The 16,294-nt window shown below is 32.7% G+C and overlaps 2 protein-coding genes across 2 annotated transcripts in view; both read left to right on the top strand.

Annotated features, from left to right (window-relative positions):
- The window catches only part of LOC134725023 (integrator complex subunit 13-like), a 74,794-nt gene extending 70,292 nt beyond the window's left edge, over positions 1-4,502 (top strand). The window contains exons 14-17 of the mRNA XM_063588509.1: positions 682-900; positions 2,200-2,306; positions 3,009-3,150; positions 4,294-4,502. Of these exons, the coding sequence (XP_063444579.1) occupies positions 682-900; positions 2,200-2,306; positions 3,009-3,150; positions 4,294-4,342 (517 nt within the window). The 3' untranslated portion in view covers positions 4,343-4,502. The remainder of the gene's footprint in view (positions 1-681; positions 901-2,199; positions 2,307-3,008; positions 3,151-4,293) is intronic.
- A 9,655-nt stretch (positions 4,503-14,157) lies between these two features.
- Positions 14,158-15,816, top strand: LOC134720794 (uncharacterized). The gene has a single exon (XM_063583345.1). The coding sequence runs from the start codon at positions 14,158-14,160 to the stop codon at positions 15,814-15,816; it is 1,659 nt and encodes a 552-aa protein (XP_063439415.1).
- Positions 15,817-16,294: the final 478 nt, after the last annotated feature.

Raw genomic sequence — 16,294 nt, 5'->3', positions numbered from 1 at the left:
TTTGTATGGTGGAATCCGACATTGTCATTACCGGAAGTGTTGCCGTGGAGTCCACGTGCTCTCAATTTTCTTGTGTCTCTCAGAGCTGTGCGTCATCTCTATGTAAAAAGCGCGGGAAATCGTATCATCAATGACAATGATATTACCTGGAGAGTAACGAATGTTATGTAGTAAGGGATCCTCATAGAAACCAAGATGGCGGTTTTACAATGAAAACAATCTTGAAAAATGTGAAGGTCAGGATTATACAGTGCAAACACAATAAAAGGTAGGACAGTAGTATATATTTGGATTGGATTTTTATCCCGCTAATTGAAAAACATGATCTCGAGTAAACACGGTCGATATTTTAGAAAATTTTGACGAAAATCATGGTGCCAATTTTACGTGACGGCGACTATAGAGTGTGCACTCTTGTTTCAAGATTAGCCCTCTGTAGGTCTACTTTGTGGGTAATAATTGTAGCTGTATTCAATAAATACCAGTAGAAACATCAAAGTGTGCCATGTATTAGCCATGAATTATTTTCTTATATATTTCTCTACTACAGTTTTAGTTTATTTATTCATTGTGTGAGGGAAAGGACATCATTCATGTTGTTATAACATGTGTCCAATCCCTTTTGCTACCTTTGCATTAAAGTTATGTTTAAACTAAACGATGCTGTGTGTTCTTTAACAGGGATGAACAATATAGACAGATGTGGTCTGAATTAGAGATGTTAATCAAAGGTTATGCTGATACTTCACCCAACCACCAGAAAGTTCTAGAATGTCTCCTAGATTGTAAAAAACCAACGGCGGAAGATAAATCTCCAAAGAAAGGGGATAAAGTTTTTGCAAAAGAGGAAAAAATGGATGTTGATTCTCAGGTTGAACAGTCATGGAAAACTCTGGATAAGTAAGATTACATTACATTGTACCTATTTTCTAGGTTGAGTTATGAGAAAAATCAGGAATTAATCAATCATTCATGTGAAATGTCAGGAATTTAAAGAACATGTCAAATTTCAGGAATTTATCTTACTGACTTAAGGGAGTTTGCTTCTCAGTTTCAAAGTAATTAACTTTTCAAAACACTTGTTAATATTGATAGGGGATTAATAAAGGAATACAAAGAGTAAAATAAATATAAAGGTCACCATGCTCGTTTTTGATATATTAGCCATTGAAATTTTGGCGGGAAAATGTTCTGGACTTTTCATAGCTTTATCATTGACAAGTTAAAGTCCTCAAAAACTATTAAAGAGTAATTACAATTTTAATAGATTTTAGCAGACAGCTTATTACTAAACATGTAAAAGAATTATAAAAAGAAAAATACGGGTTACCGGGCAAAATTTGTTAATGCATTCAAATGGATAAAACCAAAGGATTCCGAAAATCTGACCAAAATTCCAAAACATGACAAGCCAGCTTCCTTAAAAGTGACTTGGTGTAAAAAACATGTGTAGGTGTATGATGACATGTCTTCTTGATGACTGTTACCTTGTGAACTACCATGTAAAAATCTGCCTGAGCATGTTGGACTAGTAAAAAGCAGGGTCCATATTTGATAAAACAGAATGTTTTGTTATTCTTTTATTGAGATGAACATGCATCTATATGTTTTTTATGACTGAAGTAAGGGAAGTAACCCTGTTTGAAAATAAGTCAATATGAAAGGTGAAGAACAAGAGTCTGGATGTTTGTACAAAATGTATATTTTTTCATAATGTTGACTGAAGTGCACATTTTATGTCTATCAGTTTAAGAACAAATTAGAAAATAAGTCCAGCAAGTGAGTGCTGCAAAGTGGATGGACCTGAATGAAAACACATCTGCATAGGACTACCAGAACATAAAACAGTGCAAATTGCTGAAGCCTTGTTCAACTTTTTGGCTTTACTATTTTTTTTAAATGTAAATAAGAAAGAAACATGAAGAATATACTTCATTTACAATGAAAGTATTGCTCATATTTTAGACAAGAATATAACTGGTATATCAGTCAAGGTGGAATAAAAAAACCATGTTTACATTAATAAATATATGGAATTACACAAATTTGAAATTCAAGTAACCAAATTTATTTTACTATAAAACTAAGGCACCAGGAGGCATGCATGATATGTTTAAAATTGAGTCGACAAATTTTGTTTAATTTTCCTCTGTATTTTATTAATGAAATAAAATTCATCTGTATTTTGTTTTTTTCTAGATTCCAGAAAATGACAGAAAGGGAGAAATCAGACTACAACAAAAGTGATTCTGGTCCTCCATCAAAACGAGCCAAGTTGGAGGAACCTACAGCCAGCACAGGAAGTAGTATGTTATTTATACAAGTTATAAAAGTATCATTTTAAGATTTTTTCATGGGATTCAATATTTTCATGATATCATTTTTTTTTAATATTGTAAAATCTACCATACATACTAAAGTTATTTTGAACTATTTCGTGCCAATCTTACTTATTTTCTATATGAAGTTGTCTCATGAAAATGTACTTTCCCTATCATTTATTATAAGATATAAGCAGAATATTTTCTTTCAAGTTTTTGTCTTCCAGTTTACAAACAATATGCTATTTCAGAATGTATAATGTTTTTTATAGTATTTTATATAAACATACAATAGAATGTAATAGATAGTTGACAACTTCTTATACTTGAACATATATAAGTTTGTACTTTTTTCGTTGAACAATAAATGATGATTGTCCATGGTCTTTAATATGCAAACCATAAATATATATTGTTGAAAGAATTTGTCGATTTGCATTGAGCATGTTGAGGGTAGACAGTTTTGTTGGGAACATATGATCGCTATCTATAATTCTGTTGTCCGTCAGTTAAAAATTGGAATGTAAATGTGAATTGGAAATTTGAAAAGTAATTCTATAAGCATCCATACATCACATGTTCATACAAATGACCGTCTGCTACTTCTAGTGTCAAGAATTGCTGTTCATTTTTGAAGCCACACATTTTTGTTTGTTTGTTGCAAAGTGGTTATTTATACTTTTTCAGCTTCAGGACCACAGAATCTCTTGTCATTATGGACAAACAGAATTGCTTCAATCCACTCAAAAAGACATGTGGAATTTGCAGGGCGACTGGAAAGTAAAGATAATGTGGCTGAATTATATCAACATATGAATGAAGATAAGGGGTAGGAAAATATGTGTATAATGGGGGGGGAATGTTTTTAATTCTTGTGAAAATACCATTGTAGTTAAAAATTATATTTAGGTTTCATGCAATTTCCATACAAAACAAAACAAAACTTGCCAGGGGGCAATTATCTAGAGTTGTTAAAAAAATAGGATTGATACCAAAATTGCTCAGGAATTAATTCAATCACAACATTGACAATTACCTCCCTTACACTGCTTTTAAATTATGTATAAAGAAATGTTGTTTTGTTTTGAGGTGATCAGTTGTCAATTTATTTTTAGAAGTTACTATTTTAAAAAAGCTGATGAGTTAAATTTAAGCTATGGTTATGTATTTCATTTTCTATTTTTTGGAAAATGCGTGGGAGGGGCGGGCTGAATCAGATTGAGAAGTAGTTTCACTAGTTGAATGAAAAGGCACTTTAAAGTTCAATTGAGCAGATTTTAGGGCACTGTTTCACATTGTTATTATATTAGATATTCATTAGAATATAACATTCAATGGTAAATTGAAAGATAGAGGTATATACAAATTTCTTTAAAAGGGAAAATAGATGGTGACACTGATAAATATAAAAATCTTTCATTGTATTTGAGAAGGCAAAATTATGTCATTTTGCATAAACCAATAATACAATCTTTTTAAATTGTGGTCATCAATTCAAAAGCTCAGCTAGACAATCTCTATAAATAAGTCAGAAATGCTGATGTCTAAGGACAACTCCTTACAGGCAATACTTCCCTTCAATTATGATTTTTCTATTTCCTTTTTTTGGCAAAAGCTAATGTCCATGAAGAGAAAGTTGTACACAGCATAAATAACTAACAAGACAAGATCAGAAAACTACAAGATAAAGAAAGTCTTAAAACACCCAAAATAAAGAGCCAGACAAGTTGCCAGACAAGTTCTTATTATTTGTCACTCGACTCCTCAACAGAGTTAATAATACCCATTAGTTTTTATGTTTTTTTGGCAAAAAATATACCAATAGAGAGAAATTGTAAGCAACAGAATTGTTAATTCTAATGCTCACATTATTTTACTGCTAACTATGATACAGACACATGAAACAAGTTTGTACATAATGATGACACAAGAAATATTAAAAATTGCAGTTCATTCTTATTTTGTTTTTCAGAACCCCAATGGAAACAGGCACAGAAAATAAACAGCAAAACAGAATGTAGTTTCAAAATACTTCCACACTGTTATACAACAAATCTGACAATTTTGTGACTATTTGTCATTTCAAAGGACAGAATACATTGAATCTGAAATGTGCAATTCTTTATACACAAGTAAATGTATGAATAATTCAGTTTTAACTGTTTTGATACTAAACTAGACTCATTGTTAAATATTTTAGTTTGAAAATACATAATGTATTTTTTGTTGTTGTTATTATCAATTTTTAGGTATAGAAAGAACTGAATATATTGGTATTATTTTTATGCCCCAACTACAATAGTAGAGGGGCATTATGTTTTCTGGTCTGTACGTACGTCCGTCTGTTTGTTCATCCGTCCATCCCTTCGTCCTGCTTCAGGTTAAATTATTGGTCAAGGTAGTTTTTGTTGAAGCTGAAGGCCAATCAACTTGAAACTGAGTACACTTGTTGCTTATGATATGATCTTTCTAATTTTAAAGCCAAATTAGATTTTTGACCCCAATTTCATGGTCCACTGAACATAGAAAATGAAAGTGGGAGTTTCAGGTTAAAGTTTTTGGTCCAGGTAGTTTTTGATGAAGTTGAAGTCAAATCAACTTGAAACTTAGTACACATGTTCCCTATGGTATAATCTTTCTAATTTTAATACCCAATTTCACAGTTCATTGAACATTGAAAATGATAGTGCGAGTGGGACATCCGTGTACTTTGGACACATTTTTTTTTTTTTTTTTAATATTTGACTTCAACAAATATTATTAAAGACTGACTGCCATGATAAAAACATTATAGTTTTTAATTCTAAATGTAGGTGTCATATGATAGAGTTTTCAATCATTGTAAAAGATAGGTCTATTATGATTTTACATTTTATTCAGCTTTTTAGGGCATAAGATACAGGGGAGGTAATGATGTTGCTAACATAATTGTTATTTTCACAACGTCAAACTATGACTTATCTGGAAAAAATCAGTTTTTCGACTGATTTTTATCATTCAAACTTATCCAACTTGAAAACTATTTCATGGACCCCTCTGTTTTAAAATGCCATTTGGTTTGATTACATATGAAGATTATGTGTGCCAATTTTCATTAAAACGTAAATAGTGCAATTTTTTTAATTTTGAAAAATATGCACCAAAAAATGATGTTTTTATTTACATTCATGATTTTTGATAAGTTATTTGAAAAAACCAATTGCACAAATTTAAAGTCAATTGATATAAAAAAGAATTTACAAATAATTTAACAAAAAACAGCTTGTGTTTATCTTTTAAAACAAAAAAATTATGTATTTCTGTTGAAAGGAAAAATACGTCCACATAACCAAATTTTGGCAAATATATAAAATTTGGACCTCATTTTACTCAAAAAGTAGCATATGAAGATATATTTGTTATTACATATTTGATTTAATCAGGCAAAAAATAGCCTATATGCAAATTGTCTGCAAGATTTCAATATGGGATAAAAACTGCATCCTATGCCCTTTACGGGTAGTTTGAATTCTTTCAAAATTATAATGAAGTAAGGTTGAGTTTTTCTTCCCCAGCTGCAGGCAACTGGGGCATCTATCCATCCTTCTATCTGTCTTTTCATTCATCCTTGTTTTTCCACTCTAATTTTGATAAGTTTACTTCATGTATATTTTATGAAACAAATACACTATGAAAAAAACAAAAACTTGCAGAATCAAATATGTGTAGCTAGTCACTTTCCATTTTAGAGTTGTGCCCATTTATCTTGGAAAATTGCAATGTTTTCTTTATGCAGTTTTTACTAAGTTTTGCTCATTCTTATTTCATGAAACCCCTACACAATGCAAACAACTGCAACACAAAAACAGAGATTTGGCAGTGATTCATTTACTGTTCTGGAGTTATGCTCCTTTTTAACTTGTAATATTGTAAAGTTTGAGCCTGTCCTCAGACATATTCATATTTTCTTTTTTACCAAAGTAAAAGTGAGAATGGAAATGGGGAATGTGTCAAAGAGACAACAACCCAACCGTAGAAAAAAACAACAGCAGAAGGTCACCAAAAAGTCTGCAATGTAGACTCATTTCACATTTCACAAGGACAATAAAATTGAAAACAGGCTTGTCATTTAAGAAAAAAATCATCCTTACCTTGGTTTAAGTTTGCATTATTATTATAAGTTAATCATAAGGTATGTTGTAGCATCTCAGTGGTCTCCTGTTCACCTAAGATAAAGCTGGTCTTAGAAATTATCCATAGCAAGGTTGACTTGGAGTCTTTTGAATTCATTTTTTTAGCTCACCTGGCCCAAAGGGCCAATTGAGCTATTCTCATCACTTGGTGTCCGGCGTCCATCGTCGGCGTCTGGCATTAGCTTTTACAAAAATCTTCTCCTCTAAAACTACTGGGCCAAATTGAACCAAACTTGGCCACGATCCTCATTAGGGTATCTAGTTTAAAAAAATATGTGGTGTAACCCAGTCAAGCAACCAAGATGGCCGCCACAGCTAAAAATAGAACATAGGGGTAAAATGCAGTTTTTGGCTTATTACTCAAAAACCAAAGCATTTAGAGGAAATCTGACATGGGTAAAAATGTTTTTCAGGTCATGATCTATCTGCCCTGAAATTTTCAGATGAATCATTCAACCCGTTGTTGGGTTGCTGCCCCTGAATTGGTAATTTTGAGGAAATTTTGCTGTTTTTGGTTATTATCTTGAATATTATTATAGATAGAGACAAACTATATACAGCAATAATTTTTAGCAAAGTTAGATTTACAAATAAGTCAACATGATTGAAATGGTCAGTTGATCCCTTAAAGAGTTATTGCCCTTTATAGTCAATTTTCAACCATTTTAAGCTCACCTGGCCCAAAGGGCCAAGTGAGCTTTTCCCATCACTTTGCGGCCGTCGTCCGTCGTTGTTGTTACCTTTTACAAAAATTTTCTCCTCTGAAACTACTGGGTAAAATTAAACCAAACTTGGCCACAATCATCATTGGGGTATCTAGTTTGAAAATTGTGTCTGGTGACCCAGGTAACCAACCAAGATGGCTGCTATGGCTAAAAAAAGAACAGAGGGGTAAAATGCAGTTTTTGGCTTATTTCTCAAAAAACAAAGCAGGTAGGGCTAATCTGACATGAGGATAAAACTGTTTATCAGGTCAAGATCTATCTGCCCTGAAATTTTCAGATGAATCGGACATTCGGTTGTTGGGTTGCTGCCCCTGAATTGGTAATTTTAAGAAATTTTTGCTGTTTTTGGTTATTATCTTGAATATTATTATAGATAGAGATAAACTATAAACAGCAATAATGTTCAGCAAAGTTAGATTTACAAATAAGTCAACATGATTGAAATAAACTGTTAACAGAAATAATGTTCAGCAAAGTAAGATTTACAAATAAGTCAATGCGACCAAAATGGTCAGTTGACCCCTTTAGGAGTTATTGCCCTTTATTGTCAATTTTTAACCATTTATCGTAAATCTTGGTTATCATTTACAAAAATATTCTCCTCTGAATCTACTTGGCCAAATTGATCCAAACTTGGCCACAATCATATTTGGGGTATCTAGTTTAAAAAATGTGACCAGTAACCCGGCTATCAAATCAAAATGGCCGCCACAGCTAAAAATAGAACATAGGGGTAAAATGCAGTTTTTGGCTTATAACTCAAAAACCAAAGCATTTAGAGCAAATCTGACAGGGGATTAACAATTTTATCAGGTCAACATCTATCTGCCCTGAAATTTTCAGATGAATCACACTACCTGTTGTTGGGTTGCTGTCCCTGAATCGGTAGTTTTAAGGAAATTTTTCTTATTTGGTTATTATCTTGAATATTATTATAGATAGAGATAAACTGTAAACAGCAATAATGTTCAGCAAAATAAATTTACAATTAATTCAAAATGACCGAAATGGTCAATGGACCCCCTAAGGAGTTATTGTCCTTTATAGTCAATTTTTAACAATTTTTAACAATTTGTAAATTTTTATTAACATTTTCCACAGAAACTACTGAGCCAAGTTCATTATAGATAGAGATAATTGTAAGCAGCAAGACTGTTTAGTAAGGTAAGATGTACAAACACATCACCATCACCAAAACACAATTTTGTCATGAATCCATCTGCTTCCTTTGTTTAATATTCACATAGACCAAGGTGAGCGACACAGGCTCTTTAGAGCCTCTAGTTCATAAATCTAAGTAATCTTTTACAAAAATCTTCTCTGAAAGTACTGGGCCAAATAAATCCAAACTTGGCCTAAATCATCTTTAGGGTATCTACTTTAAAAAATGTGTGGCGTGACCAGGTCAACCAACCAAGATGGCCACCAGGGCTAAAAATAGAACATCGGGGTAAAATGCAGTTTTTGGCTTATAACTAAAAAAAAACAAAGCATTTAGAGGGAATCTGACTAGGGTCAAATGTTTATCAGGTCAAGATCTATCTGACCTGAAATTTTCAGATGAATTTGTCAACTCGTTGTTGGGTTGTTGCCCTTGAATTGGTAATTTTGAGGAAATTTTGCTGTTTTTGGTTATGATCTTGAATATTACTGTAGATAGAGATAAACTGTAAACATCAATAATGTTCAGCAAAGTAAGATTTACAAATAAGTCAACATGATCGAAATGGTCAGTTGACCCTTTTAGGAGTTATTGCCCTTTATAGTCAATTTTTAACCATTTTACATAAATCTAAGTAATCTTTTACAAAAATCTTCCTTCCTGGGACAAATTAATCCACACTTGGCCACAATCATTTTTGGGGTATCTAGTTTTAAAAAATGTGTCATCCAACCAAGATGGCAACCACGACTAAAAATAGAACAGGGGTTAAATATAGATTTTGGCTTATAACTCTGAAACCAAAGCATTTAAAGCAAATCTGACATGGAGTTAAATTGTTTATCAATTCAATATCTATCTTTCCTAAAATTTTCAGATGAATTGGACAACCAGTTGTTGGGTTGCTGCCCTCCAATTGGTAATTTTTAAAGAAATTTTGCCGTTTTTGGTTATTATCTTGAATACTATTATAGATAGTGATAAACTGTAAGATCTACAAATGAGTCAACATGACCTAAATGGTCAATTGACCCCTTAAGGAGTTATTAGCTTTTATAGTCAATTTTTATCAATTATCATTAATTTGGTAAATTTATGTAAATTTTTACCAAATATTTTTCTCTGTTACTAATGGGCAAAGTTCATTATAAAATATAATTGTAAGAAGCAAGAACGTTCAGTAAAGTAAGAACTTCAAACACATCACCATCACCAAAATAAAATTTTGTCATGAATCCATTTGTGTCCTTTGTTTTATATGCACATAGACCGAGGTGAGCGACACAGGCTCTTTAGAGCCTCTAGTTTTGTTTCACCCCCCCCCCCCACCCCCCACCCCCCCCCAAAAAAAAATAAACACAAAAATACTGAACTCTGAGGAAAGTTCTAAACCGGAAGTCCCTAATCAAGTGACAAATTTAAATAATAAAACACATCAAACGAATGGACAACAACTGTCATATTCCCGACTTGCTACAGGCATTTTCAAGTGTAGAAAATGGTAGATTGAAACTGGTTTTAAAGCTAAACCTCTCACCTTGTATGACTGTCACATCCAATTCTATAATATTAACAACGATGCCTGAACAAAACAGACATATTATGTATAATGGTCAAAATAGGAATACAGCCAGTCTCACTTGGTCACAATCTCAATTAGAACAAAAACAAGCAAATATTTTACAAAGAAGCACAACAAAGTCTCTCAAATTTAACAACCACAATCATTGATTCCACAAACTCCTTTCATTTTGGAATTAGATTATTACTGGCTAACCCAGTCTGATAGATCAGCAAGACTGTTTAGTAAAGTAAGATGTACAAACACATTACCACCACCAAAACACAATTTTTTCATGAATCCATCTGCTTCCTTTGTTTAATATTCACATAGACCAAGGTGAGCGACACAGGCTCTTTAGAACCTCTAATTTCAAGAAGTCATGCACCTTTGAAAGCATCATTGGTGTATCTCGTCATAAAAATGTGTCTGGTTACCTGGCAAACCAACCAAGATAGCTGCCATGGCTAAAAAAAGAACAGAGAGTTAGAATGTATAGTTTTAGCTTATATCTCTGTACCAAAGCATTAAGAGCAAATCTGAAATGGGTAAAATTGTTTATCAGATCCATTGTTGGGTTGCTGCCCCTGAATTGATTATTTTAAGGAAATTTTGCCATTTTTGGTTATAATAGATAGAGATAAACTGTAAAAAGTTAGATTTACAAATAGGTCCACATGATTGAAATAGTCAGTTGACCCCTTAAAGAGTAATTGCCCTTTATAGTCAATTTACAATTTTTTCAACAATTTTTGTAATCTTTTACAAAATTCTTCTCCTGAAACTAATAAGACCAATTTAAACAAAACTTGTCCACAATCATTAGGGTATCTAGTTTTAAAATTGTGTCGGACAACCTCGCTCGCGAACCGAGATAGCCGACATGGCTAAAAATAGTACATAGGGTAAAATGTAGTTCTTGGCTCATAATTTCTAACCAAAGCATTTAGAGCAAATCTGAAGAGGATAGAATTGTTCATTAGGTAAGATTTGTCTGCCCTGAAATTTTAAAACCAATCAGGCAACCCGTTGTTCCGTTGCTGCCCCTGAATTGATAATTAAGCGGATTTTTGTGACAAAAATGTCGGTTATTGATTCGGGGATGTACGGCGGTCAGGCGGTCGGGCGGGTGGCAACCAAATGTTGTCCGTACATTTACTCATAAATCGTTCAACCAAAGCTTTTCAAATTGTAATATGTTGTTACAGACAACAAAATGAAGGTCAAGTTCAATAATGACGATTTTGACTTTTACCGTTCAGGAGTTATGGTTCTTGAAAGATTGAAAAATGGCATTTCCAGTCATGTCCGTGCATTTACGCATGAACTGTTCAACCAAAGCTTTTCAAATTTTAATATGTTGTTGCTGATGACAAAATGGAGTTCAATAATGTCGTTTTTGACTTTTACCGTTTAGGAGTTATGGTTCTTGAAAGATTGAAAAATGGCTTTTCCAGTCGTGTCCGTGCATTTACTCATGAACCATACAACTTACGCTTTTCAAATTTTAATATGTTGATACTGATGACAAAATGGAGGTCAAATTTGATATTGACGATTTTCACTTTCACCGTTCATCAGTTATGGTTCTTGTGATATTGGCAGGACACAAATAAATGTTAATAAATCCATCCGGTTTGCTGTCATTGTGACAGCCTCTTGTTTTAATCTTGAAACAGCAATAATGTACAGCAAAATAAGACCTAAAAATATGTCAACATTATCAAATAGTTCATTTTTGGCTCACCGGGCCCGAAGGGCCAAGTGAGCTTTTCTCATCACTTGGCGTCCGTCGTCCGTCGTCCTGCGTCTGTCGTCCGTCGTTAACTTTTACAAAAATCTTCTCCTCTGAAACTACTGGGCCAAATTAAACCAAACTTGGCCACAATCATCATTGATGTATCTAGTTTAAAATTTGTGTTTTGTTACCCGGCCGACCAACCAAGATGGCCGCCATGGCTAAAAATAGAACATAGGGGTAAAATTGTATATTAGGTCAAGATCTATCTACCCTGAAATTTTCAGATAAATCGGACAACCTGTTGTTGGGTTGCTGCCCCTGAATTGGTAATTTTAGGGAAATTTTGCTGTTTTTGGTTATTATCTTGAATATTATTATAGATAGAGATAAACTGGGAACAGCAATAATGTTCAGCAAAGTAAGATTTACAAATAAGTCAACAGGACCAAAATGGTCAGTTTACCCGTCTAGGAGTTATTGCCCTTTATAGTCAATTTTTAGCCTTTTTTCGTAAATTTCCATGTTCTTTTACAAAAATCTTCTCCTCTGAAACTACCGGGCCAAATTAATCCAAACTTGGCCACAATCATCATTGATGTACTTAGTTGAATATTTGTGTTTTGTCACCCGGTCAACAAACCAAGATGGCCGCCATGGCTAAAAATAGAACATAGGGGTAAAATGCAGTTTTTGGCTTATAACTCAAAAACCAAAGCATGTAGAGCAAATCTGACAAGGGGTTAAATTGTTTATCTGGTCAAGATTTATCTGCCCTGAATTTTTTAGAAGAATCAGACAACTCATTGTTGGATTGCTGCCCCTAAATTGGTAATTTTAAGGAAATTTTACCTTTTTTGGATATTATCTTGAATATTATTATGGAAAGATTTAAACTGTAAACAGCAAAAATGTTCAGCAAAGTAAGATTTACAAATAAGTCAACTGGACCAAAATGGTCAGTTGACCCCTTTAGGAGTTATTGCCCTTTATAGTCAATTTTTAACCATTTTTCGTAAATCTCCATGACTTCTCCTCTGAATCTACCGGGCCAAATTAATCCAAACTTGGCCACAATCATTATTGATGTATCTTGTTTAAAAATTGTGTTTTTTTACCCGACCAACCAACCAAGATGGCCGCCACGACTAAAAATAGAACATGGAGGTTAAATGCAGTTTTTGGTTATCACTCAAAAACCAAAGCATTTAGAGCAAATCTGACAATGGGTAAAATTGTTTAACTGGTCAAGATTTATCTGCCCTGATATTTTTAGATGAATCGGACAACTCGTTTTTAGGTTGCTGCCCCTAAATTGGTAATTTTAAGGAAATTTTGCTGTTTTGGGTTATTATCTTGAATATTATTATAGATAGAGATAAACTGTAAACAACAATAATGTTCAGCAATTTAAGACTAAAAAATAAGGCAAAATGACCAAAATGGTCAATTGACCCCCTTAGAAGTCATGTGTCCTTTATAATCAATTTTTAACAATTTTCATAAATTTTTTAAATTTTTACCAACATTTTCCACTGAACCTACACGGACAAGTTCATTATAGATAGAGATAATTGTAAGCAGCAAGAATGTTTAGTAAAGTAAGATGTACAAACACATCACAATCACCTAAACACAATTTTGTCAAGAACTGTCTGCTTCCTTTGTTTAATTCACATATACCAAGGTGAGCGACACAGGCTCTTTAGAGCCTCTAGTTAACAGTTTTCATATTAGTAAAATGTAAATTTTTACAAAATATTTTCCACTGTAACTACTGAGCCAAGTTCATATTAAATAGAGATAATTGAATGTTCAGTAAAGTAAGACCACCATCAACAATTTTGTCATGAATCCATCCGTGTCCTTTGTTTAATATGCGCACACACAAAGAGTATTAGTTTCTTCAGCAAGTCATATGTTCAAAGCAATTCTAAACATGAATAAGGCAAAATTGAATTATTATTTTATATTATACTTTTAAGAGAATACATTTAAGTATTCTCTCATCTGACATTAACTTTTTCAAATCTTTATAGAATGTTTCATTCTTCTTTGAAGAAGCTTATCTGCATGATCCAGTTATAGCATGTGGAGAAATTTCTTTTTAAATATTTTTTCTGTATTTTACTTATAAATAAACTTCGTTTTTTATCAGTCAGCATTGCACTTATACACTTACAGCAGCAGTCACAGACCAGAGACAGTATACCCTTAATGATTTTCTTACTTATAAGTCCAATAAAATTAAGAATCAAGCATTCAATTTTTTTATTGTATGTCTTCTTTTCATTTGTTTAATCACTACTACAAATGTAAATATTTGAATTTGATGATTTCTGCCTGGTTAAATGGTATAATTAATGTAGTTTTTAAATCTATTTTTAACTTTTTCCTTGTAGGACAGGTATACGTCTAGAATTTTTTAAAATAAGGAAGTAAATTTAAGCAGACATATTGGAATTTTTCATATTAGTTATGGCCTGTGGAGGGAAACAGATTCCAGTTGTCTGTAATCTTTGTGAGGAAGACTCTAAAATAAAATGGAAGTGCCTGAATTGTGACATGCTTATGTGTGATAAGTGTAAAGAGAAAATTCATGTGAAATTCAAGTTTGCTAAGGATCATAAAGTTGTTTCTATTCAGGAAGTTGGCCTACATGACGATGAAATAGATTTTTCCAATATAAGTTGTACAAAGCATTTAAATCAGATTTGTTTCATGTTTTGCAAATCATGTGACTGTTTAGTTTGCCCACTATGCATCTTTGAAACCCATAATGGTCATGGCTTAGTGACCATCAGAGAGGGATTTGAAATAAAAATTGATAGTTTAAAGATGGGAAAAAAGAATATCAGAACTAATATAGAAGAACTGAACAAGAATAAAGCAGAAGTAGAGAATGTTGATAGGAGAGAACATTTGAAACAAGACAATATCCTGAAAAAACTTATAACTCAGAAAATTTTGTTAATGAAGGAGGTCAATAAACACATAGATATACTAGAATCTGAAATAGTGGATAGATGGGAAGCCTTTCACCTGTCTACTAAAAAGAAAGAAAAAGAAGTAGCCATGTTAATTGAAAATCTGGAATCTCAAGAAACAGAAGTTGATGATATTATCAAATCCAAGGATGCTAAAAAAGTATTTGTAGATGGTTTAGGGTTAGTTCAATCAATCAAGGAGAAAGTTTCAACATCGTGCACAGAGTTTAATTATCTTCCAATTTTTCTCCCTGGACAAATAACTGCTTATAACATAGGTTCTTTAGAAAATATTTCTATAACGGGTGAAATCAAGATTATTAAACAATTTGACACTGAAATTCCACATGTGTATTTTATGACAGCGTATTCTGACAATACATTGTGGATTGCTGACCATGCCACACTACAGAAAATTAAAATAGAAGACAGGAGTTTGAGGATAGAAATTGAGAAAACAGACATCAAAATCTATGGTATTGCATTAACTCCATCTGAAGATCTGCTTGTAGTTGCTGGAGGATCAGCATTAAAGCAGATCTGTGGCCTAACAGGAGAGATGACTGATTCCAAGTATAAAGTAAATGGTTTTACCCTATCAGCTGTTCATGTTAATGCAGATGGAAAAGTAATTGTAGGTGCTTATAGCGGGAAAGTAGTTTACCCAGCTGTAGGATTTAGACGAGTTGTTATAATAATGGATAGTAATGGGAATCATGAATCTACTTATGAATATGACACACATGGCAATCCAATATTTACTAATATTAAGAGTATAACAAGAACAATGAACGGTAATATATGTGTAGCAGACAAGTTATTTGAAGATAACAGAGGCAGGGTGATGATACTAACTGAGAATGGGGATGTTTTGAATATCTTCGAGGGCCATTCTGATGACGAAATATCTTTCAAACCAAATCTAGTATTCGCTACTCAATTTGACAATATAGTAGTTGCTAGCTTGACCAGTAATATATACTTTCTTAATAGTGCTGGGAATTATATTGGGTGGTGTGAAACAAGTAAAGTTGGAATAATATATCCACGCTCTTTTTGTAGTACAGAATCAGGTCAAACTTATGCTGGATGTATAACACTTCAAAACAGTAGTTGCAAAGCCAAAATATATGAAGTGCGGTTTTCATGATGATAGATTTCAGTTCTTATGAAGTTCTCATATATGGAGAGAGATACTTTTTATTCTATTGTTAATAAATATCTAATATTCTTTGAATGATATTTTTAATGCTGGAAATAGCCAAATGATGCCTTATACATGTATACCGGTAGGATTTGTTCTCATTCGGATAAAGAGTTGTGTTCCATTATAAAGAGTAATACAGGAGCTTCTTGATTATATTTCATCTATCATTGTCAGTCCTAACTGTTATTTGTAGGTGATCAATCATCCAAGATGGCCGCCAGGTGGGAAGTTGTTTAACATAGACCTCAAGAAATATATACAAATGTTTTCTTTTAGAGAACCACTGAATCGAATGAATCCAAACATAGCATGATTGTTCCTTACGAGGTGCTAACCAAGTGTTGTTACTTTGTAGCTGACTTGTTTTTGTCATTTTCTACAATTCCAATGAATTTATTGATTATTTCTGTAAACTTTACAA

The sequence above is a fragment of the Mytilus trossulus genome, chromosome 1 (genome assembly GCF_036588685.1).
Source record: "Mytilus trossulus isolate FHL-02 chromosome 1, PNRI_Mtr1.1.1.hap1, whole genome shotgun sequence".
Classification (NCBI taxonomy): domain Eukaryota; kingdom Metazoa; phylum Mollusca; class Bivalvia; order Mytilida; family Mytilidae; genus Mytilus; species Mytilus trossulus.
Note: the sequence above shows the minus strand (reverse complement) of the source record. Positions and strands in the feature narration are given on the sequence as shown.

What these genes read in the sequence shown, in the direction of transcription:
- LOC134720794 (XM_063583345.1), top strand. Translation starts at nt 14,158, where the DNA reads ATGGCCTGTGGAGGGAAACAGATTCCAGTTGTCTGTAATCTTTGTGAG.